This window comes from Nothobranchius furzeri, chromosome 7 (assembly GCF_043380555.1).
Source record: "Nothobranchius furzeri strain GRZ-AD chromosome 7, NfurGRZ-RIMD1, whole genome shotgun sequence".
Classification (NCBI taxonomy): Eukaryota; Metazoa; Chordata; class Actinopteri; order Cyprinodontiformes; family Nothobranchiidae; genus Nothobranchius; species Nothobranchius furzeri.
Genome location: NC_091747.1, coordinates 41078005 through 41102911, shown reverse-complemented (window position 1 = coordinate 41102911; position 24907 = coordinate 41078005). Strand labels below are relative to the sequence as shown.

General features: G+C 42.4%; 1 protein-coding gene across 4 annotated transcripts in view; it reads left to right on the top strand.

Moving 5' to 3' along the window:
- LOC107382673 (guanine nucleotide exchange factor VAV3) overlaps nt 1-24907 on the top strand; it is a 128437-nt gene that overhangs the window by 23988 nt on the left and 79542 nt on the right. For all 4 annotated transcript variants that reach the window (XM_054751313.2, XM_054751311.2, XM_070553074.1 and 1 more), the window contains exon 2: nt 2823-2939. In XM_054751313.2, coding sequence (XP_054607288.1) covers nt 2823-2939 — 117 coding nt within the window. The remainder of the gene's footprint in view (nt 1-2822; nt 2940-24907) is intronic.

The following is a 24907-nucleotide window of genomic DNA, read 5'->3' as shown; positions in this document are numbered from 1 at the left end:
TGTTGGGCTTTAGTCAAGCTGAATGGAGACCCTCAAAATTTGTTGCATGAGTTATGATTGCTTTTTCAGTTTGTGTAGTTTTGGCTCAAAAAGAAAGGTGGTGGAGTTGGGGGACTTCCTCTGATGCTCTGAGAGTGATTCTCTATTACATTAAACAATATGGAAAACAGAGGTTGGATGGTTGACGACTAATGCACGAAACAAGAATTTTGCCTCTAAAATCTATCATCAGTGACAGTAAGAAGCATTTACTGTTGCTTGCAGAGACTTCATCATTAAACTAAGGTCCAGATGAGGATCAGAGCCATGGGTGGAACCAGAATACACCCTAGGATGAAGTCATCCATTCAACCAGACAAACAGTGAAACGGTCAAATACATCACTTCCCAAAACAAGTTTAAACGGTTGTATTTGTCATGATTTTTACAAGAAATCACAGATGTAGCACACTGGTTAACGTAGTATGTTGACACCTTCCTGCTATTTCTGTGCCTGTAGTTGTGAAAGTTTAAAGAGGAATGTGAATTAACTGAGAAATTCCTTCTTAGGTCTGTGGACTTACTTCAGGCTTTAGTGGTGTTACTGTTCAGCTTTCAAAGGAGCCACGTGATGTGGATAAAGAGTTTCTTGATTAAGCCTCAGTAATGTTATAGAGTTTTATCTAAAAATGAGCTTTGTGATCCCATGTTTTGCTCTCTCAAAGTCTTGTCCTGAGTCCAAAGGTCAACGATTGGCCAGAGTCTCCCTTCCAATGCCTGGGACACACTTTCCCCTGGGAGGCAGAAGAGTGTGATCCCCTAATATTCAGGATCTCCTCAATCTGCAACTCCATATGTATTTTCTCAACTTTTCATGCGAGAAGAGAAACATGACAGTGTAGCATACCAAAAGTCCAAGTATTTCATCAAAACGACAAGAAGTTACCTTTTAACTTCTGACACTGTCATGTCGATATGAAGAAATGAACTTGAGCCAATATTCTTAACAAATCCTGCATGCGTCAAGGCTGCAAGATGCAGAACTTCTTATCATTTCCTCTCTGAATAAAGTCTTCCCTGGCTCACATAAATGACTTAAAAACTTCAGATAATCATATTTTGTTGAATGAAAAATATGTTTAAATCCAAAGTGTTTGATTAATGTTTCCTATACTTTACATTGTGAGTTAAAATGAATATTTTTCCTGTAATGATTCATTTCTGATCTTAAATGACACCAGATTAGTACTTGTTGATTTTAATGTTAAATCTATCAGTATATTAACACCTCATAATATTATTACTAATGTTTAAACATTTGTGCTTCAATTAATCTGTTTAACATTTTCACTTCACACTAAGAAATAACCTCTCTAACTATCTGATTGAAGAAGGGATCTTCTGAGGTATTTTGGTAACGCCCTTTAAACTTGACAAATTCTGATTCGTCTGAATTTGTCAACAACAGTTGATAAAAACAGAGATCACTTCCTGATCTAGTCAGTTGAGCAAGTATTTGGAACCATCTTCTCTTTTGACTCAAATTCAAAGCCACTCTGCAACGCTTGCGAGTGATATCAGACACTACAGTCTCAGACGTGGAACGTCTAACTTGCCAACCCTGGTCTCATCTCATCTCATACTCTTTAATATGCCTGTAGCCACAACATCCAGTAAACTCACCACTCCTGGCTGGCTCGCCATTTATGTAGTGATTACAATGTCCAGAGCTGTCAACATCTCAGGGATAATCTCATCCACTTCTGTTCAACTAAGAAGCTTTTTGACTATTTTAGCAATCTTTGACAAAACATAGACCTTCAGTCTCCTCAGTGGAGGACATATTGACCAGATTAAGGAGATTCCCATAGTGCTCCTTCCTTCTACCATCTGGCAATATCCCTGGAGAGTCAGCTCCCCCAAGTCCAAGTTGATGTCTCTTGACCAGAAAAGTGTTTCAGGTAGGGAGCAAGTATTTGCTCCAAGCAGAGAAGTTCCAGTATCTTCGTCTCTTGTTCATGAGCGATGGTAGGATAGGTCTAGATGGATTGTGTCTTGATCAACAATAGTGAGGGAATTTCTCTAGTCTGATGTGATGAATAAACTGAGCTGAAAGGCGATGCTCTTGATTTACTGATCCATCGCAACTCAGAACCTCATCAGCGACCGTGAGATTTGGGTCCTTGAGCTCAGCAGTCCCAGGTTTAGAGTTACAGCAAGGAGCTCCGTCATCTGGAGCTACAACTTATCGAAATAAGTCAGCTGAGAATTTCCAGGCATCTCCCTCTGGGAGGAGACCTTTCACTCCCAATTACCCAATCTTGGATAATCAATGGAAAATGTATGAATGGAAGTGTTATTCAATCAGGAAAAGAGGCCAAGCCTGTTTGAGCTGTCTTCACTTCATAATTTCTAACATCTTTATGTCTTAACTTGGGTATATTTCATATAACAAAAAATAAAACAAATTAATATTGATTCTAGATTTTCTTTGTGAGTTACTTCAGTAGATTTTCAGTTTTCAGTTTTTTTACCAAAGTTGCACAACTCCAATACTCTTATCAAGACAGGAGGCATCGTATTGATGAAACAGGAGGCTCTCATGTTGCCCATTATCACTAAATTATCCTCCCGTTAGAGCGCTGGTCCTCAGCTGTCTAATTGATCAAACAAAGTAAAAGCTAGCTAATAGAACAGGGGAGCGTCAGGCCTCTATGGTAACACACTTTGGAAAAATTAGATAATAAGATAATAATGGATCAGATAATTTGGTAATGAGATGCTGCTCATATGTATAACATGTCTAACTCACACAAAAATCATTTTTTATCCTCCCAACACAGTTCCTGTGCCTGAAGAATATCAGGACCTTCCTAGGGACATGCAGCGACACATTCGGGATAAAGAAAAGTGATCTGTTTGATGCTTTTGATCTTTTTGATGTCAGGAACTTTGGGAAGGTAAGGAAACTGCTTTTTGTTTGGTGACTTACAGTGATCATCCATGTCGGTTTTTAGCTCTCAGGCTCTTAGATCGGATTATACAAATGTGAGGACGTTGTTGAGCAAAAACTAAAGATTTATCTAAATCTAGCTCCTAATAATGATTTCTTATGACAGAAATTCCAGTTGCTGCTTTGCTTTATGGCAAATGTTCCGTTCTCCATTCCTTGTCATATAGCTGTATTCTTTACATACCTAAACTTTGAAGCCAAAGCTGAAAAAGGCACCAGCATGACCCAGCAGTTTAATCGCTTCCTCTCATTAAGGTGAAAATGCCTCAGTGTGCAGACTTTACGAGGGTTTAAAAGTAGAGCTCCAGGTTCATTACTTGTAAAGTGCTCTTATTCTGCTGCTTGCAGAGCTGCTAAAGTGTCTGTGGCTCTCCGACAGCCCCAACGCTGCCCACAAAACATTCTCAGGTAGTTTTAATTAGAAGCTGCAACCTTTAGAAAAGATACACATGACCAGAGATATCAAGGTTGATTAGCTGTCGCTGGGTGCGTGTGTTTCAGAAGGAGAGTCACAGAAAATATCTGTGTATCATTCAATCTTTCCAGTTTCGTTTGAAACCAAGTAGAAAAGGTAAAATGTTTTGCTTTTTAAAGGGGATGAAGAATGTAAACTAGGGCTGGGTGATATTGCCCAAAATCAATATCACGATATATTGAGGATTTCACATCAATAACAATAAATGGACGATAACTATAGATATGCGCAGAGACAAAAGTTGTCCACTAGATGGGGCTGTCACATGTATTACGATGAGTCACATTTTTATGTAACTCAAGGTGGTACAGCTTATTAAAGGGACATGAACGTTGTCAATCTACACACATCTTTTCATTTTTTTATAATCAAGTTTATTGACATGAGAAAAATTATCTCGATAAGGGTCACACAGTTCGATAATGATAGATTTTCGATTTATCGCCCAGCCCTATTGTAAACAACATGTTCTTGTTGTTTGTGAATAAAGACAGCTTGGGTGGTCAAAAGTAGCATGCCAAAAAGTCAAAGCCGAGTGTGACCTACTTATTATGTAAATTAGAAAGATTAAAAATGAAAGAGAAAAACTTCTTTTTTTAGAAACCTCTCATAAAAATGTCACAATGTGTGATCCCCACTTCCAATCTGCAGAGTCCAATGTCTGAGGCCTTCTGGTTTAAACCAACCAATCAGCAAGCAGCCCATTAGCATATTCATGTCCTGGCCATATGGGAGGGGTAAACAGCTCTTTTCAAAGCCAAAAGAAATTTTCTTATGCTACTTAAGGTGCTTTTATAAGACACACCATGCCGGCAAATCGTCGTAATATTACCACAATGGTATGTCTATAAACGCGCCGTGCCGGCATGGCGTTGCGCAAATTTTGCGGCATTCGTTCTGCCTTGCTCGGTAGTAATATTGCTGCATGAGCCCCTCGCCTCTGATGGCTAAACGCGTGTCAGCTCCCTTTGGAGCGACTGTGGGAGCCCCCCCCCCCCCCCTCCCCCCCCAGAGTGGTGAAAACACTGGCTGAGTGGGGTGTCAAGCGGGACAAAAAGCAGGTCACATCAAAGCTAAAGGTCCTGAAAAAGAAATTTCATCAGTCTGACGTGTCTTCCATCTGACGCTGAATGCACGACCCTGTACGGCACATGTGGGGGTGGGGGGTGGGGGGGGCAGCGACCTCCATATATCCCGTCTTGGTTGGAGAGGTGCCTGATGGCAGTTTATTCTAGCTTCAGCTTTGCTACTATAAATGCCAAAATTCTTCCCAGGGAGCCGCAGCATATCCTGTTTTGCAAACGCTATGGTCCTGTAAAAACTGCTTTAGAGATTCAAAGCAGTGTTTTAGATTGTTGATAAACTGCATTCTTTGTCCCCTTTAATTGTTTTAGAGTCTGATACAAACGTGTGATGAGGGCTGGGATTTAGCAGTCTGTGTCACCCACTGTCCCAGACCCGCCCTCCCAGTCCTCCAGGCAACGCCTCTTTGTAGCGCATTTTTCAAACAAGTAAAGTGGGTGGAGTAAGATTCTGGTAGGTGGGTGACTTACTCTTTAAATACTATTAGTTCTGATTGTTACTCATTACCATAATGTTCTGTAAGCTGGAGACAGAAATACACCTTAGGCATGACATGTCCACATCAACCTGAGCAATGAAAAATTAAAGAATAATGCACCATTTTTTTTATTAAACAGTAAATAGTGTAATGTAAGGTAATATTACTAATAGTGCAGAGATAATAACAATACTGTTTTAATAATAATGTAATAATGATTGTAAACTAATATTTTTTTACTTTTTATTCAATCATCCTCATCTGAAACTAAAATTAAAAATATAAAAAATGACCTTTTCCAATGTTTTGATTTTAGGTTTTGAATGGAAAGTGTAGAGAAAGAATGAACTACAGATTCAAAAAGATGGATGGGAACTTTAAATACATTTTGGTCACATTTGTTCCCAGAGACATATTTTTGACCTTTTCCAAGGTCAGATTATTTTGTTTATTTACAGTCATGTTAAATGTGTGTTATTGTATTCACATTAAGTAAATAATAAAATCTAAAGTGTTACTTGTGAAAAAACAAAACAAAATTTTAAACTTTAGTGACGATGAGACAGAATCAACGATCCACATTAAAAAGCAGCTGAGTGAGGTTTGTCTGCTCGTCTGAGCTTCCCTTTTTGTTTCAAAGCCACAGGTCAGGCAGCAACGCTCTTTTAGAGAACAGCTGATGAAAGACAGCAGCTTGTGTAATTCTAGGCCTTTGAAATGACTCTTTAGATTTTGAGAAACAGCTCTTAACACAATTTCTGTGGTTTAACCAAATGTGTTTGTTACTTTGAAAATGTACTTTCTTTGGCGTCTGTCCACATAATGAAATGACTCACTATCTCCAGTCAACAATATTCTTTACATGATTTGAAAAAAGCAATTTATTTTTATAGACTATTAATAATGCAGAATAAATGGAGATAACAGGAACAAGAAAGTCCTGAGAGGACTGGAGGAAAGAAATGAGAAACATAATGTTTTTATCTGTGTTGTGGCTAAATCACCAGCTGAGAGAATTAAAGCGTCTATTCATTAAGTCATTTATAATTAAAACACTTTTGGACCGCTGGTGAGTTCTTTCTTCATGTGTGGAAATCTTCTCATTGGGTGGTTGAGGTTTAGCGAGGATATGCTAATAGGAATCTGCTCCTGGGAAACAGGACTCTAATAAGGGAAAGGGGAGCTTCCACAGGTTTACTTAAATTGTTTTTGTGGTTTTGTTTTCTTCAGGGTTTCTATTCAAACTTTAACCCCCGTACGTACCACTGAGACGATCAGCGCCAATATCATGTTTTTAGTGCAAAATGTGGAAATACTGGGAAACCTCTTAGCTTAGCTTGGGTATGATGGTTTTAATGTCCGAAATGTTAAATAATAATTTTATTTGCATATTTTTCATACATTCTTATTTAAATAAAATAATAGTAAATTGTGGGTGTTCTGACACATAATTAATATATCTAGTGAAACGGCTCAAATTTCTTTTGCCATAAGACATCTGGGTAAATCTGGCGATACAATATATATCACAGTACAGGGGAAATTATGCTTTTTTTGCAATCAAAAAGCAAAATGATATTTGCAGTTTTTAAGACTGAATTTCTTTGTGAAACTCGGGTCTGATGCTTTCAAGACACATCTGGTGTTATCATGAGATCTCGTTGCTCCGTCAGAATGAAGGAAGTAAGAACTGCTACCACCTAGCAGTCGGAGTTCAAATTGCACCACACAAAAGGATAACAATAAATGTTTAATGTAAATTCTCAAATTGGTGCTCGCTACAGAACCACAAAGGCGGAGCTGCACCAGAAGGTGGAGCTGCACCAGAGTCAGCCCCGCCCATTCCAGAGTCAGCCCCGCCCATTCCATCAGAGTCAGTCCAATTCCTTCCAGTTGTCAGACTTGATAGCATTCTGGAACCAGAGAGGATGTTATAGCTAATATCATCTAAAAAGCAAGATTGAGGACGGAGTTGAGAGGTTAACTGAACCGTTTTTGTAAAGGTTCCATATAATAAAAAATCTAACTTTTGGAAGTTTTTATCATGTTATATTGCCATTTCCTCATAAGAAACACGCCAAAGCCATTTTTGGCCTCATTCATGCATTTTCCTCCCATCTCAGCTTCAGTTTGGTCTCCTCCCTCGAAGCGGGTCTGGTCTTGGTTCTCAAATCTGGATATTCTGTGAATTTTCTGACAAATTATTTCTGAAATGACCTATTGAGACACCGGCGGAAAAACCATACATCCCATCTACAACGACACACTGGATGGCACAATTACATGTAACGCCACTTGTTTATTATCAGATGTAGTAATGAAGTGGTTGTGGAGTCAGATTGACATGCAGTTTTGCGCAGGCTCGTCTCCCAGAAGCGGAAGTATTAGGTAGTTTAAAACTCTTTTTCTTCTTTTCTAGCTACACTTGCCAGAACTATGTTTACAACAATTTATTGGTATATCGTTTACAATATAATGACTAATGTGTGTTTTTTATTTATTTATTCATTTATTTAGCCAGTGTGAGTCCATTTGTGAGCAGAGTATCAACTAAAATGCTGTTTAGGAACGACCAAATTCAAAGAACTTTTAGAGACATAAATATTTTGCTAAAAATAAACATTACAACTAAAATATAAACAAATTAAATGTTTCAGCTGGCTAAATAGATTGCTGCCAACCCCACCGGGAGTCGAACCAGCATCAGCTGAGGGGAAAGCAAAACTTAAGTGAGACAATCTTGCCACTGGACTACCAGAATTCTTTCAATAGCCTTAAATGCTGTTGTACGCGGCTTTTGTTGGAGCGGCTGTGGGCAGATATTCACTAAAAGAAAACTTTATTTCGGGATATATTCTGGCTTTGTCATGTAGCAAGTTATATTTTTCTTGTTTAATTGGAGCATAGAACATAGCATTAACAATTGTAAACTAGTAACAGCCGTAATTCATGTGGGTCAGGTTAGTTTGCGATAAAGTTGAAAAAAAACAGAAGAAGTCAGTGGGCTAGGCTGCGTTTGCGTGAATGGGCGGGGCTGACTCTGGTGCAGCTCCGCCTTTGTAGTTCTGCAGCGAGCACCCTCTCAATAAATTGATACACTGCCTTTAAATATCGATTCAGTATCACAATATTTTAGTATATGAATATTCTTTTGCATCCCCACATATCGTTGTAAATCTGCTCTCAGTATAAAAGTTAGACTCTTCAGCTGTATGGAGTTAGCATGTTCTCCATGAGCACCAGGAGTGAAATTTATTCCAATTTCCTCCCACAGCCCCCGAAACATGCTTGTTAGGTTAATGAGTAAACCTTAATTGGCTTTAGGTGTGAGTGCTCACGGGTGTGTCCCACATCTCTCTCATTGACTGCTGGAGAGATGCACCAGGATTGAGTGAATCCAGAAAATGGACGGGTGGATCATTGAGTCAGAGCAGGTCACATCAGAAATCTGTAATGGTTTTAATCAGGCTTTCTTGCTTTATTATGAATGTCATGATCTTAGATTGGTAAAGGAAATCCTACATATCAACATTTGAATCAATTCTTCTGCACGCTACAGTTGATAGCATATATATGTTTGATTATTGCAATCACAGATTTGCATTACGCTGCAGGAGAATGATTTTCTTATTCTAAATCGTTTCTGTTTCTCTGACCTGTTTGTGTTTAGTGCAGGAATCACACTGCCCTTGTTTTCCTCCTGTGATTCCACTTGGCTGTAGTGGAGCCTTTTGATGATTTAAACTTGACACTTTGCTCAGAGGGAATATAACATACTGAACTCTGACTGCTAGTGATCCTCGCTCGGCTAGTTCTGCAGCACCTAATGGAGTGAGGAGAGGAGGGAATGGGCAGAGCTGCCATTCAGCATTTATTCCCTCTTTTTGTTTTAAAAATAGCTGCTGGACACCTTCTGAATAAAATATAAACCTTGCTTGTTTGTTTTAGAGCGGGTTTTGATAGTCTTCTTGATAGAGTCTTGTTTTAAGAGACATGCTGGAAATAATTCTTGATTCTGCAACGATTCACTTCCTTTGGAAGGAGCACCAAAGCAAGGGCCATCATTAAACACGATTAGAATCAAAAGCAGAGTGTGATTTCACAAATGTAACTGAGCAACATCCTCCAACTGTTGGCGATTCAAAGTGTTGCTGCGAAACACAACCTATTAATAGGAAAAGAGAGACAAATGCAGCGGGTTGGTCTGCTGCCTCACTGCAGGAACATCTGGTTTACACATCTGTCTTATTGACACGTTTGGGCCTGTTGGTTTTTTAGTGTAAAGTGAAACCTGGCTGTAGAGGCCATGCATGCACACACACACACACACACACACACACACACACACACACACACACACACACACACACACACACACACACACACACACACACACACACACACACACACACACACACACACACACTAGTTTGTATGGCTAATTTCCCATAAACAGATATTGTTATTATAAAAATGACAATAATTTACATATTTTAGCTTTGCTGATGCTAAACTGAGGCTAAAGTTTATCTTTTAGAATTCAAGTCTTTGATTTGTTTATAAGCTTTTTTTTGAAAAACGTGGCATGATTTGTCTAATCGCAGATTGGCCAATCTGGGTCAGAGAATTGGTTGTTTTTCCTTTGGTTCCTGAATGTGTCACAGGCGTGCCGGTGAGTGAAGCGGAGGTAGGATCCACATGCGGGTGCAAAGGCAGGCTGGCAGACAAGCAGGAACGGTTTACAAAAGGTTTAATATCAGAACATGCTGGACTATAGAAACAATGAACCAACAAGAGACACAGGACTGAAGGGGTTTAACTACATGAGGGCTGGGAGCTTGGGTGATTGGAAAACGAGAGGCAGGTGGGAGCAATTAACAGAGACACATGACTAAACAGAATGGGGAGACAAGACAGGGTGTGACAGACCCCCCCCCCCCTCAAAGGACAGATCCCAGACGCCCACAGGAACACAGAGCAGGGCGGGAGGAGGGGGGCCAGGAAGGAGGGCCAAGAGGAGCTGAGGGACCGGTGGAGAAGAGACAGGAACCAGTAAAGTCCGGGGACCTGCGTCTGGGGCAGAGGAGGAGACGACGACGGGCTCTTGGGGGCCTGCATCTGGGGCAGAGGAGGAGACGACGACGGGCTCTTGGGGGCCTGCATCTTGGGCAGAGGAGGAGATGACGACAGGCTCTGGGAGGCTCGTGTCTGGCGAGGGCAGGACCGGCGGTGACAGGAGGCATAGAAGCTGCAGGAGACGTCCTTGACTTCTGGACTGGTGGCATCGGCGTCGGCCTCTGGACTGACGTCATCGTCGACCTCTGGGCTGGAGGCGTCGTCATCAACCTCTGGGCTTGAGGAGGAGCCGTCCACCACTGGACTGGAGGAGAAACCGTCGACCTCTGGACTGGAGGGGACGTCGACCTCTGGACTGGAGGGGACATCGATCTCTGGACTGGAGGGGACATCGATCTCTGGACTGGAGGGGACGTTGACCACAGGGTCGGAAGGGGTGTCGACCACAGGGCCGGAAGGGGCGTCGACCACAGGACTGGAAGGGGCGTCGACCACAGGACTGGAAGGGGCGTCGACTTCTGGACACGAGGAGGCGTCGATTTCTGGACACGAAGGGGCGTCGACCCCAGGGCTGGGGGCGTCGACCTCCGTCGACTTCTGGTCCAAGGGCATCGACTTCTGGACCGTCGACCTCTGGACCATCGGCCTCTGGACCGCCGGCTTCTGGAGTGGAGGAGGAGCTGCTTCAGACGGGACCACTTCCTTGGCTGGAGCCGCCGGACTGGGCTCTGACATCTGGACAGGCCGGCCCAGGGGAAGAGCCTCTTGGGTCACCGCTGGAACTGGAGCTGACTGAACTGGTGGCGCCGGTAACTGGGAGAGCAGGGAGGATAGATTGTCCAGCTGGAGCTCCTGGAGACTGAGGCTCGGATGGAGTTGGGCCAGCTCAGCTCGGAGACCGGCAAGCTCTGCTGGGTGGACTGCGGGCTCGTTCCTTTGGCCTGGAGACGAGGGAGCTGCTGACTGGACCGAAACCTTCTCCTGGTGATTCGGGGAGGATAGGGTGTCCAGCTGGAACTCCTGGAGGCTGACGAGCCGACGGAACCGGTCAAGCTCCGCCTGGAGGCCGGCGAGCTCTGTCTGCTGGGCTGTAGGCGTGGTCCCTCCACCTGCAGATGACGGAGGCGCGACCGCAGATCTGATTGGGGGCGGGTCCAAGCTGGCGCACCGAGCCGGGGCAGCGGCGAGCTCGTGGCTCCGTCCTGGCACAAGGGGTGACGGTGGAGCCCGGCATCTTTCCCTACGCCGTGGGCCAACACCGGGGGAGCACACAGCCAGTCTGGTGCCCAAGTAGCCGGAGCGGTCTAGCTGCGTCTCCCGGTCCAACCTCCCATCTAGCTCCGGGAGGGTGGAGAGGATCGCCGAGGCTGAAGTTCGGCGGCAGCGTCTGCGGCGAGGCGACGCCAGAGGAGGAGAAGCCGGCCGGTGGTCCGAGGTGAGAAATTGGAGCAAGCACTCCCAGAGAAGAATCTCCCTGCTGGATCCTTTAGCGGCTTGGTTCATTCTGTCACAGGCGTGCCGGTGAGTGAAGCGGAGGCAGGAATCACATGCGGGTGCAAAGGCAGGCAGGCAGACAAGCAGGAACGGTTTACAAAAGGTTCAATATCAGAACATGCTGGACTACAGAAACAATGAACCAACAAGAGACACAGGACTGAAGGGGTTTAAATACACGAGGGCTGGGAGCTTGGGTGATTGGAAAACGAGAGGCACGTGGGAGCAATTAACAGAGACACATGACTAAACAGAATAGGGAGACAAGACAGGGTGTGACAGAATGCACCATTATGCAAACTATGGAATGTTTTTACTTGTCCATAAACTCACCATAACCCAGCATCAACTAACTTAAAGAGCAAGTCACTACAAATCAACTTTATTTTTTTGCTGATAAACTATATAAATGAGTGCCTGAATGTGCTGCAGACATGTGTAGTCAATAATTCGGCACTTTAGTGCATCTTAGTTAAAATTTAAATATTCTTCCTAAAACTGTCAGTGTTGCACCGTCGTCAGGTAAAAACTCAGCACTGCATTTGAATTTAAATCTGCCGTCGCTATTGGCTAAGAGGTACACTATGGTGTTAGATGGTGCATTTTGATGTCACAATGTTGTGAGTGTGTGTATTTGTTAGCGGCTCCACCCTCTCGGTCTTTTAGGCAACAGAATTTGTTGCATTTTTCAAACAGGAAGTGGGAGTTGAGTAAGAATCTGGTAGGGGTGACTTGCTCTTTAAGCAACAATGTCGGAGTTTTTACTTCTGTAATCAAAATGTTCAAATTGATTAAAACTATTGATGGAAACATTTATTTTCTTGATTATAATTCACTAAAATCTACAAAGTAAGATTTAGAAATCAGGATTGATCCTCAAATCCAGGACTGATGTGCATACAGGGCCAGATTAACACTTTGTTGTACCCTGGGCAACAATATTCAAGGGCCCCATCATCACGACCCATGGATCACCATAATATGGTCACATACAGAATATATTACTGTAATATGCAGTAAATATACTCAATACTTGAATGCCTGACATCACGTAACCCACTCAGGGTAACCTTTGACACACCTTGTGTGGACTGACCAATGAGGAGAGGGTCTTAACTTGAGGCCCTCTCTTCATTGGTCAGTCTGCATGAGACTGACTCTCAACTGACGTTCAAAGTCATAGGCAGTGAAGTGTCTCTGTGCAGCGCAAAAGCCCGGGTGGACAGTTTGTTTAATACAGGGTGACCATATTTCCATTTCCAAAAAAGAGGACAGGGGATCTGTGCCTATGACATCACACTATGGCCCATATGGGACCCACTTTTTTGTAAGAACTGAAATTAATATCAGATTCTGCCAATAAAATGGCTCTAAAACAATTCATATGTAAATATTTTGCATATTTATTGCTAAATCTCATTTTTCTGCTTTAGTGCTGCAACAAGGTTTTATTAATAATAAATTATAACTTTTGTTTTACTACAGCATCGGTAAGCTTCCTGTGCACATATTATTAAGGATGCTTGTTTCAGCTGTGAGATTAGACGATAGGATCAATGAAAAAATAAGTTGTCACACACTCCATGGAAACTTTCAGAGAATCCACAAATAGTTTCTTTCAAATGGTTTTGTTACTTTTTGCAAGTTTAGAAAAGCAGCAGATGAGACAGCATGTCTGATAATATTAGAACATGTCAATAATGTCTGAGTTTTTTTTTACAAACACTGTATAACTAATACTCCTGGAGAGGTATGAATTACACAGAGGCTTCTGGGGAGCCCAGTTGGGGGGGTGGGGGTGGGGGTGGGGGGGGTCATTTTGCCTTTGTCCCCAAAATGCCTTGAAACGGCCCTGGGTGTGTGACTGAGTTTTGAAGGTGATCTGAACTGTATCAGATGCATAAATTTACATGTGTATAACTTATTGTTTTATACAGGTAAAAGCGTGTAGTGGAGATAAATCTACCTACATTTTACTTTGTTTTCTTGTTTTTATTTAACTATTTCCTGTCCTGTCTGTCTCTCATCTTCCTGCATCTCCTCTAAAGTCTCCAGAAAAACTGATGCCTGGATTCTTACTTTTTCAACTCATCAGTTACTTTTGAGCAGATCAAAGGGATCTCCTGACCGCAAAGCGGAGAGCGCGTTTCGATGCTGCGTCAGTGAGGTGAAATCACCGCAGCACAGGTGATGAGCTCCGCAGGAGCAGAGTGCTTCAGGCACAAATAAGACCGAAAGTAGAGAACATGTGCGGACAGGAACGATTGTGTGTTAATTATAGTTTTTTGGTTGCGCCACTTTGAGATTGGACCGTGCGCTGGACGCAGCAGCCTGGATCGCTGAACACCAACGGTCATCGCTGTAGAGCTCCTGACGTCACGTGACTCTCAGAGAGTAGACGCTCTCTGTGCTCTTTGCTCAAGAGTCCATGAATGATGTAATATAGCTAGAAAACGTTTTTTCCGGCTCCCCTGGATGTAGGACATCCAGCTCTCCCATAATTCGATCCCTGCTCCTGGATGAAGCCCCCCCCCCCCAGAGTGTGAAAAGTGGACATGTCCGGGGAAAACAGGATGTACGGTCACCCTAGTTTAATATAAAGCGGGAGATTACAGATGCAGTGTTTTGCTCGTGCTCTTGCTGCCCTGGGCCTGGGCCCTTTAGAGTTCGTGGGGCCCTGGGCAATTGCCCAGTTGCCCATATGGTTAATCCGGCCTTGTGTGCATATGTATATGTATATGCATATGCATATGTATATGTATATGTATATTTCAGCTACTTTTTCTTGACTTTGGTCATTTAAATTGGCATGAAATGAAGATTTATTTTGTTTTTATGAAGCCATGACCATATTATTTTTAATAATGACTTAACAGAAACGGAACTGTGCTCCACCATCAGGCCTCATCGACAGTAGGGGCCTAACGGTCTCCTCTCACTTCTGTTTTGCTGCCAAGTGCACAACTTGTTATAAAATTAGCATCAAATTGCTGACACTAGCTGTCCATAGTCACAGGCACATTATGGACAACTTCTCACCACTCAGAGAAAAATAGTTATCATTGTTTCCTTCTGCAGAAAATGACATGTGACTCATTAACCTTACGTTAAATAAATGCTTCTGTCATCGTTCAGGCTAACTGGTGATATTTTTTCATGCCAAGTCAGTCAAATATATTTATAGTGGTTTGATAATATTTTGCTAAATGTTGCTGCAGACAATGCAAATTGCTGTGATGCCGCAGCTTCATTGAAACGCTCCAGGAGATGCCACCTGTGCATATGTGTATGTAAATAGTCTCATAGTAACATCGGTTCACTCATTTGAGTCTGACTCACCAGATGTGGTTCGTTTATTCAGACTAAAGTGTCTGTGTTTATCTCACCGCCTCATGTTACTCAGACTTAAGAAGAGTTAAAGGGAAATCTGGGATATTTTTAAAGGGATTTCTGTTAAATATTATGAACAATGTTGCAGATAAAAGAAAGGTTTAAAGAAACACAGATTAGTCCTGGCTGGAGTGGTAAAATACCAGTTTATCTAATTAGAGGATTAAATAAAACTTTACTCCAAAAACATTTCTAGACAATTTTGTAAAATGTATTTAGAAATTTCCTGAAACGTTTTGTTATTTCTGATAGAAGTGCTTGAGCCAGAACAGGAAGTGCTACTGCTAGTTAGCTAGCTATAGCTGCTAATTGTTTTCACAGGTCACCGTCAGTCTGTAATTTTGTAGTTTCCTTCAGCTCCCTCAAATGAGTGTAGACCATGCTGATGTTAACTTTAGTTTTAGCTCCTTTCTTTCTTACTTTTACTTCCAGGCTCCACCATGATGCCAGCAAAAACACATAATTCGTCCTCTTCTTCTTGTGCTCTTAATTGATTGTGAGCCAATTGAAAAAGCTAACTGTTAAGACTTTTTATGAGCGGCGGTGCAATAAGCAGCCATTGCCGTTAAGCAGCTAAAGACCGCCCACTAGCGTTTTTACCTGAACCACAAAAGTTAAGTGCAGTTTCTGGCCAGTAGAGAGCAAAGTGGTATCAAATATGAAACTGATCAAAATTCTAACACAACAGTCACTGAGATCACTCTCTACCCTAAAGTAAAAATTGTTCTTTTTAGTGTTACTTTAAAGTGTTAAAAACATTTTAGTGTCGCTTTAAATCAGCAGTGATCTACTTGGCCTTGCTGGAACTAGCCTTTAGCTTATCAATCCTGACAATACTAATTTAGGGTTGTTCAAAAAGTTGTCTGCTACAGGTAAGATACTAGCTGTTCAGGAACCTCCCACAGAAACCCACTTGAACAATCTAAACTGTCACTGGGTCATAAATGTGAGGGAAATAGAGTTGATAGTCGTTTCTTCCTCTGTTGGCTGTTATAAATTTTACTGTAAACTCACTAAAGGTTGATGCAGCTCCTGCCCTTCTCTGTCTCGTCGTTTTCCTCTGTCTGTCTCTCTCCGTTGTCCATCAGCTGTTTTTAGCATATCGTGTTTCTGCACTTTGCTAACACAAATTCAGGGTTTGTCTTTGTAAGGCTGACCAGCAGGCAGCAGAGGTCCACAGATACTTTAGTGGAACTTTTTACTGACTGACGTAAGGATTAGATGACATTTTGGCTGAGATTGATCATACATTTAAAAAAAAAGAAGCAAACCTATGAAACAGAGTTCTACCAAACCACCAAACACTTAAAGTGAATTATCAAGTGAACCTCTCCAACACATAAGACATTTCACATTTGACATTGTGGGCGTCTGTTTCTTAAACCTGCAATTAACTAGTCCAACTTACAGAGCCGTGAACCCGCCCACAACAGGCTTAATTGGTTTTACAAGCGCAACCTCACTGTCCTGATTTGTACAAGATGCCCAAAAAACAACAGCTAAAAGCAGAAAAACCTGAGGAACACAATCACGATTCAAGCTTATGGAGGTTTGGATTTTATGTGGTCTTTAAAAGTCCAAATCGGAAGAGTTTCTGAAAAAAAAATCATTCGTTTTGGTTCATTGGCAGACAGCTGTAGAACAGAGTGTTCTCAGGCAGGCCCTGACTTTAAGAAGGACCGCGTTCTAGTTGCAGATACATTCTGTAAATAAAGTAGTTGTTGCAGGAACACACAGATACATCTACCAAAATGATCAACTCAGTGGATTAAATGACATCATATATGTGGAAAGTTTGGCTTCTGAACGAGTAGAAGACTCCTCAGGGAAGGTCGGGTCCATCCATGTGAAATCTTCACAAACCATTCCTGCATCTGGATCCCACTCGTCTCTTCTGCTCAGAGAACTCCACAGCCTCCTCTGTTCAAACGTTGATGTTGGAGTAACACCATGACAGTGATGGGGCTCGATTCCTTTGTTCTGGGTCTGGATGTTCTTTGATGCCTCGCTGAACATCCACTTTCAGTCCTATTTGACTTGAAAATCAACTGTTTGATGGGACCTGCAGGAAGGCTGCTGCGCTGAAAGCTCTGTGGATAATTCATGAGCTCCCAGCGGCGGCATGGCAGCTGCTTCCACTAGAGTATCTCTTGGATTCCACTAAGCATGAATGCACACACACACACACACACACAAACACACACACACAAGTGAAAATACCCACACTCTCTGACCGTGCACAATGACAAATTGCTGAGAATTTCTAGGCCATAGAGCCGCTTGCCTCTGAGAGTCCCAGGCACAGAAACGGATCGAGTCCCTGATTGTTTTGGGGCGGGGAGGAGAAAGCTGCTGCTTGATTTTTATGTTGTCTTAACCGTGGCAAACATCACCTTTCTCTGTTTCAAAGAACCATTAAAGTGCACATGGGTTCTGTTCTGAATAGCAAAGTTGAGGAAGTTTGTTAGGAAGGTGATAGGATTTAATTGTAATAGAAAATAAATTTTTTTCATTTAAATGTATTTATTTCTAGGTATCTACATTAATTTAATCAAATATAAATTACATTTTAGGGCTGCACAGTGATTAGAGCTGTTGCCTTGCAGCAAGAAGGTCCTGGGTTCGCTCTTTCTGCATGGAGTTTGCATGTTCACCCTGTGCATGTGTGGGTTCTCTCCGGGTACTCCGGCTTCCCCACAGTCCACAAACATGACTGTTACCCCTTCTTTCCACCGGAGCCGTCAGCAGCACGTTACTGCAGCAGCACGTCATAGCTGCTGATAGGAACCGCTTTGGTCAACAGAACCTTTTCCACTGGAGCCGTCAGCAGCACGTTACTGCAGCAGCACGTCATAGCTGCTGATAGGAACCGCTGTGGTCAACAGAACCTTTTCCACCGGAGCCGTCAGCAGCGCGAGTCGGCCGCGTCTCAGGAGCAGCATGCCGCGGCCCTTACGCGCCGGTTCTATTTTCTACGCGCTACACCTCTGAAATAGGTCAAGTTCGACATTTTTGGGGAAGGTAAGACAGGAAATCGGACGCTGAAACGGAGCGAAGCTCCGGAGATTTTCAGAATAAAGAAACGTACTGCCTTCCGGTTGCTTTACTTTTAAAAAAAGTTACTAACTGTGCGTCCCCGTGAGAAGTTATCACCTAGCTAGCGGTCTCCTTTGTTTTTCAGGTCCGTATTGATGATTATAAAACAGACAGAACATAAAACACAAACCTTTTAGAGCCATGTTGTAGTTTTCTCCTGCTTGTTGTTGTGTTTACTGACGAAGTCACTCGTGTGACTTCGTGCTCTGTCGGTGACAGCTGCTCCCCTGCTCCTTCGCATCTCGTGGGAAGGGCCAAGCAGCATCTTATGCGAGCAAGACGTGCTGCTGACGGCTCCGGTGGAAAGAAGGGGTTAGGTTTATTGGTCTGTCCAAATTGTCCTTAGATGTGTGAGTGTGTGTGCATGATTTTTTGTCCTGTGTGTCTCTGTGTTGCCCTGTGATGGACTGGCTCTCTGTCAAGGGTGTACCCCGCCTGATTGCCCATTGACCGCTGGAGATAGGCACCAGCCCCCCGCGACCCTGCGTGGACAAAGCGGGTTCGGAAAATGGATGGATGGATATGACATTTTCTGTAAGAATAGAATGCTAGTTGGTCTTAGCTTCAATCTGGTCCCATGAGACAAACATTTTCTTAGTTCACGGACCGTCGAGTCTAAACAAATTCCTGATTCATCTTGACATTAGTCATGCTTTATAACTATTACCAATGAGCATGAAAGCTCCTAAAGATTACCCTCAGTTTAAGGAAACAGACTAATTCTGACGGGCTCGACAAGCTAACGGCTAGTCAAATTAGAAAAGAGGATTGCTGCCATCATTAAAACAAAATCAGTTCCTGCTAATATTATTTTAAAACATTGTCACGATGGGGAGCCAAGAGGAGGTTAGGACCCAGAGATGCAGAGAACCAGATGACACTGAGTGGAGCAATAACGTAAAATCCTTTATTGAGAATAAATCCAAAAAGGCAGGGAGCCAAAAAACAAAAATCAAAAGTCCCAAAAAACAAAACCTAGAATATCCAAAAACGAGATCAAAATCTAGAGAGGGGAACGAGACAAAGGTGACGCAAGACAATGACTCAACAACAGACAGAGACGTAGACAGGGTCGTATACACTGGGGCATGATGGGAGGCAGATAGGCTGCAGGTGTGTGGGGAGAGAAACCAGGTGAAAGCAATTAACTAATCAGGGAGAGGAAACTAACATGACCTAAGAGTAAAAACCTAAAGACAGGAAGAGCCAGAAAAATAACTAATATTCTAAGGGGGAAGGAAAACTACAAAAACGGGTGGGAAAACACAATAAAGAGACTAATAAAATGAAAAGCTTAACCTATATAAACTGCAGCGGGGTGACTGGGGGAGACCAAAGGAACACAGGACCTGGGAGGGATAATCTGGAGGGCTGCAGACCCGTGGACATATGAGGAACACAAAGAGACACATAAGGGGTGTCCTAGAGGGGGATGGAGCACACAAGGAGACACATGAGGCAGACGCAGACACAGACCATGACGGTGCCCCCCCCCCCCCCCCCCCCCCCGCCTAAGGGGCGGATACCAGACGCCCACAGGACAGAGGACAAACAGAGAAGGGAACCAGGGAGCAGGGAAGCCTAGGGATTGGGGACTCTGGAGGAGGAGGAGGACGACGAGGAAACTCTGGTGACGGGGACTCTGGAAACTCAGGAGGATGAGGGGACGAGGTCTCTGCAGGCGAAGGGGACAAAGTCTCGTGGACAGGCTGGACCGGAGCCTCGCAGACGCAGACCATGACAAAATTTACATCACAGTTATTTATACACAGCTGGAGCACTTCTTGTGTGAATGCCATAAAATGTCTGCTAAAATAACAATCCACGGGAAATTGACAGTGGCGTAAATGTTAATGGGACACAAACTGCCTTAAAACCTTTGAGATGTGAGTTGTTTTACGGCAGTGTGATGGGACCAGTTTGTTCAAAAATAATCTCGTTTTCTCCAAACTAAGGGTTTTTTAAGGGTTTGGATAAAATGTTAACATTTAATATATTAATATTTGTACATGTTTCAATGTTCCACACATGAAAAGATCTCTTCTAGATGTCACGGTACAACAGGTGAAAAAAAAACAGGACTAAAACCAAAGAAAACACCAAAAACGTCATTTTTGTGCTTGATAGTAAAATATTTACATTTTATTTTAAAACGCCAGAGTACTTTTTAAATGTATGTACAGTTTGTGTGTGTGTGTGTGTGTGTGTGTGTGTGTGTGTGTGTGTGTGTTGGAATGACTCTCCTGAGGACTGACTCAGATCCAGCAGCAGGAAACAGGAAGGGGAAGTGTTCCCATTGCAGCTCCCAGTTTTTCCTCTGAGTAAAAATCCAATTTTTACGCCAAGTGTAACGATGTGTCTGCATCAGTGTAATTCAGTGTGTGTGTGTGTGTGTGGAGGGGGGGGGGGGGGTCAATACATACTGATTATAAACTGTTCTCTTGTGTTGTGTCTTGAACCAAAAAGGTTCCATGGGGTCAACAGTCTGCTGTAACTTGTGGTCTTTGAGCGTTTGAGATCAAATGGCTGTCTCTCTAACTGCACCTGCACGTCTCACCTGTATGTGGATGGGAGCGACTTTATGATGCAGAAAGAGAAAAATGTGTGTTTTAGCTGAAACACAAAATGGGAGGAGGTTTATACCTTTATGTTTGTGCTTCTAATCTCCTGTGGTGTGTCTGCTTGAGTAGAGTGTGATGTACATTCTTTTTCCTCACCAGTTCAACCAGTTCAAAGGCAACCTCCCAGTGAGATTTTAACACCAACAGTTAAAGCCAAATGAGGGGCTTGCATTTGTTTTTGCTTCCCAACATTATTTTTCAAAAGCTGAAAAAGTTCCTTTTAAACAAACCAGATTTTTTCATTTATTAAATTATTTGAATCGTTAAAAAACAAATTTAAAAATCCATTTTAACGACTGTGCCATTTGATGATTGCTTAGGTCTCTCAGCTAATTATGCAGGAACCTTTTAGTCATGTACCTTGAAGAAACATTCATATGGGTGTTCTCATCTCGGGGTGTAGCTGGGTATTGAGGTTACCTGGCCGTGCAAACATGCCAAGTATTTATAGGCCACTGCTGAGAGCACTCGAACATTGAGCGACTGTGGTCGGGATCAAAGATGAGAAAAGACTGAAGCGTAAGCCTACCAAGATACCCTCCTTCCTCTCTGTCCTACTTTCTGCAGCTTCATAAAGAGTCAACACTGACTACACACACATTAAACTACTGATCTGAATCCCACTTTATAGCAAATGCTGCTTTCCTGACATTTTATAAGCTCTTTTAATGTCTTATAAAATGTTTTTCTTTTTGTAATCTTTGTAATTTTTTAACTCTCCCACTGTCTTCATGGGTGACCCCACGAGGAAAGTTGACCATTGAGCAGGATTGATGATTTTTCCTTTGAGGTCCACGTGGTGTCAGGTTTCACGGCTGAGCTGAAGCGTAGCGGAGATGGAATGTGGCGTAACTGTGTGACCCAGACGCGGAGTGGCTAGCGTTGGGTTTGACAGAGCACACAGCTTTGCTCTGGGAACGGCAGCACAGCGCTCGGAAAGAGAGCCGAGACTGAGTAGCAGTTCCTGGAGGATAAGGTAGCTGGCTTACTGGTGGCTTACCAGCGTGGATAAGTCCTTGGGTTAGGTTTGAAGGCTGGTAAGCCTGAGAACGCGATTCAAAGTCTGGTAGGAACGATGACTGAGTAATGAATGAAATGCCGGCACTTCCGTATATAGTGTCGACGTGATGACGTCGGCAGGCCACGTTGGTGGCGGGAATGTTGGGAAGTGGTGGCGAGAATGCTGGGCAATGGAGTTAGCTGGAGGAGTTCGTGGCACGTGGCAGGGGTGAGGAGTAAGCATCACCTCACCCCTGCCACGTGGACCTCAAGGGATAAACCATCAATCCTGCTCAATGGTCAACTTTCCTCGCGGGGTTACCCATGAAGACAGTGGGAGGGTTAAACAATTTTTATTCTACCAGGTTTTGTCCTCTTTTTCTAGTCAACTTGACAAATTTGTATACCTTAGATCCAGCAAGGCTGCATGAAATCAAAACATGCCATCTGTCTAATCTATTTTTGTGACAGGCATGTTTCCTTGTGCAATGATATTCTGCTGCAAACACATTTTAATCTTGATGAATCTTTGATGCAATGTGCATCCTTCTAACTAAATGTATAATCCCAATAAAACACCAGTCAAGTCAGGAAAATTACAAACTGGGCTAGTTCAAAAACTGATATAATTTCCTAAAGATTATTTTTTCTCTGTGAGATCAAATTTGCAACTGATTTTACTTGAGTATTGGACTGGACCCAGCTTTCCTGGACTTGTCCCTGAGTGCTTCTGCTTGTCTCCTGACATGGACCTTATGTTAGAAGATGGAGAAACATCTCATCCCAGCTCCAGGGTACACCATCTCAGATCCATCCGTCTGCAGGGAAAATGGGTCCAGTTTACCACCGATGCTAATGAAATAATAGTGAAAGATACAGGATTTTTTTAAAGGTATCAAATTTAAAAAGGAAACATTTAAAACTTCTGTATGCTGATGAAAGAAAATGTGAATACGATTAAATTTGAGTTTTTAAATAAACTATCTTATAAAAGGATTCTTGAAGATGCAAAATATTTAGATGGGAGGAAATTCTCAGAAAGACAGCATCTACTCTGATTACAGTGTTATTGCATGAAGGTGACTAAAAATAAGATGAGCCCTTAAATGTTGAAGTTAGTTGCCCAGAAATGATGGCAAATTGATAAATGTTAAATAAAAGCAGTTAAATGGAACTTTGTTGTTTTTCTTTCCTCACAAAGCAGCCGGTCACCTTGTGAGTCGCTGCTCCACGCTCCACGAATGTTTGCTCCTCTGCCTCCAACTGAGCTGAACAGAGAGAAATGTTCCTCTGGCAGGAGCAGGACCTCATTTCTGGCTGTCCAGAACATTGGAGGCTTCCTGGGCATCGTTTTTGAAATAGGTCCCTAAGAGGTCTAAATTAAGTCGTGTTTTTCTTTTGAAGGAAAAAAGCAACTTGTCACTACTACCTTTTTATCTGTACTAGATTATGGTGATCTTATATATATAAATGCTTCTTTAACTGTGCTACAAAAATTGGATTCGGTTTGCCATGCGTCTCTGAGATTCATCACAAACTGTAGAGCCATAACACATCACTGTGAATTATATTCACGAGTGGAATGGCCGTCATTGGCAATAAGAAGACAAAATCATTGGTATGTCTTTATTTACAAGGCAGTGTTTGGATTGTTACCTCCTTATATTTGCACTTTAATCACACGAAAAAATGTTGATTCCTATTCTTTAAGGTCTAACGATCAGCTGCTACTTTCTGTTCCTTTTGCTCGCACACAGTTAGGAAAGAAAGCCTTCGCCTGCTCTGCTCCTTCTGCTTGGAACCAGCTGCAGAAAACCTGGAAAATGACTGAGCAGGTTTCACTAAATGCCTTCAAAACCAAACTGAAAGGTTCAGAGACTGCATTAGTAACTTGTAACTGCTTTTAATGATTGAGTGTTTTATCATTGTCATTACGTTGTAACTGTTTGTATTTTTTGCTGCCTCTTGGCCAGGACACCCTCATAAAAGAGGTTCTTAACCTCAATGGGTCTCTTATCTGGTTAAATAAAGGTTAAAAATAAACTTCCTCAATCTTTTGATAAGGTCGCTGTTTTTCCAGCAGCAAGGTGAGCTGAACATGAAGCTGGAGGCTTTTCATGTTTATAAAAGCTGAGATTTACTTTACCACAGAGCAAGCTGTTCCTGTTTGCTGTTGAGGTGTTTTGTTCGCAGGAGCCGACAGCAGATTCCTCAGATCTTTTAGGCTTTCGACGTTTGTATTCAACAGAAACTGATGCTTTAAACTTTTAGCACTTCCTGAATAGGTTTAGCACCATGGCAGATAATAAAAATACCTCTAACTTTACTTTGTTTTCATCTTCTATTTGAAATGATGTGTTGTTCTTTTTGTTATGTGGGGGTTGAGTGAAACCTTTATGAGGTGTAAGTGTGTTATCTGCAGTGGAAAGCTTGTTTACAGTTTGAAGAAGCAGGCCGAACTGAGCAACGTCAGCTAATGCTGCAAGCAAAATCCATAGAAGAGCAAATTTAGGTCTTGTGCAAGAATTCAAATGTCATCATAACAATAAAAATAGCATCTAATTTAAAACAGGAGAAAAACAATTGTTTATTTTGCTCATCAGAAAAAGTCTGCGAGATGTAAAAATTGTCAAGAGTCAGATTTTACGTTATTTTGAGGACATGTTCGGATTTATTTAGCATATTCAAGCTATTAAATGTCTTTTCTGCAGCTATTTTCCACAGAGGCTGGAGTTGTTTTGCTACTGATTATTGATCTCATGAGATTTGGAGCTTTAAGCAAAGGCTGCAGGTTTTTACCCAGGTTTGTTGCACAGATTCATTCTGTTTTTTGTCTGATGTATCGTGGTGCATAGAACTCAATCTCAACTCCTTATATCCAGATGTCTGCAAAGTTCAATCACATGTTTATTTTCAAGTCTGCTCAGAATGACATCAGGTATCTCCTTGTCTAAGCTCACTTGTGCACATCAGAGTCATTCTGTAGGACTTTCATCCTGCTTGTGAATCAAGGTAAATGGAGAAAGAACATGAATCACCCATGGTCAGGTTTTCTTTCCAGATGAGCAGCCACGTGCTCAGATAAATGCTCATGTGACTCTTTTCAGTCCACCTTCTCCTTCGCTTTCCTTCAGGAACCAGCTGTTTTTATCTTAAATGTGATTAATGAGTCAAATGTACCTTCAAAAAGTGCATCTTAAAGA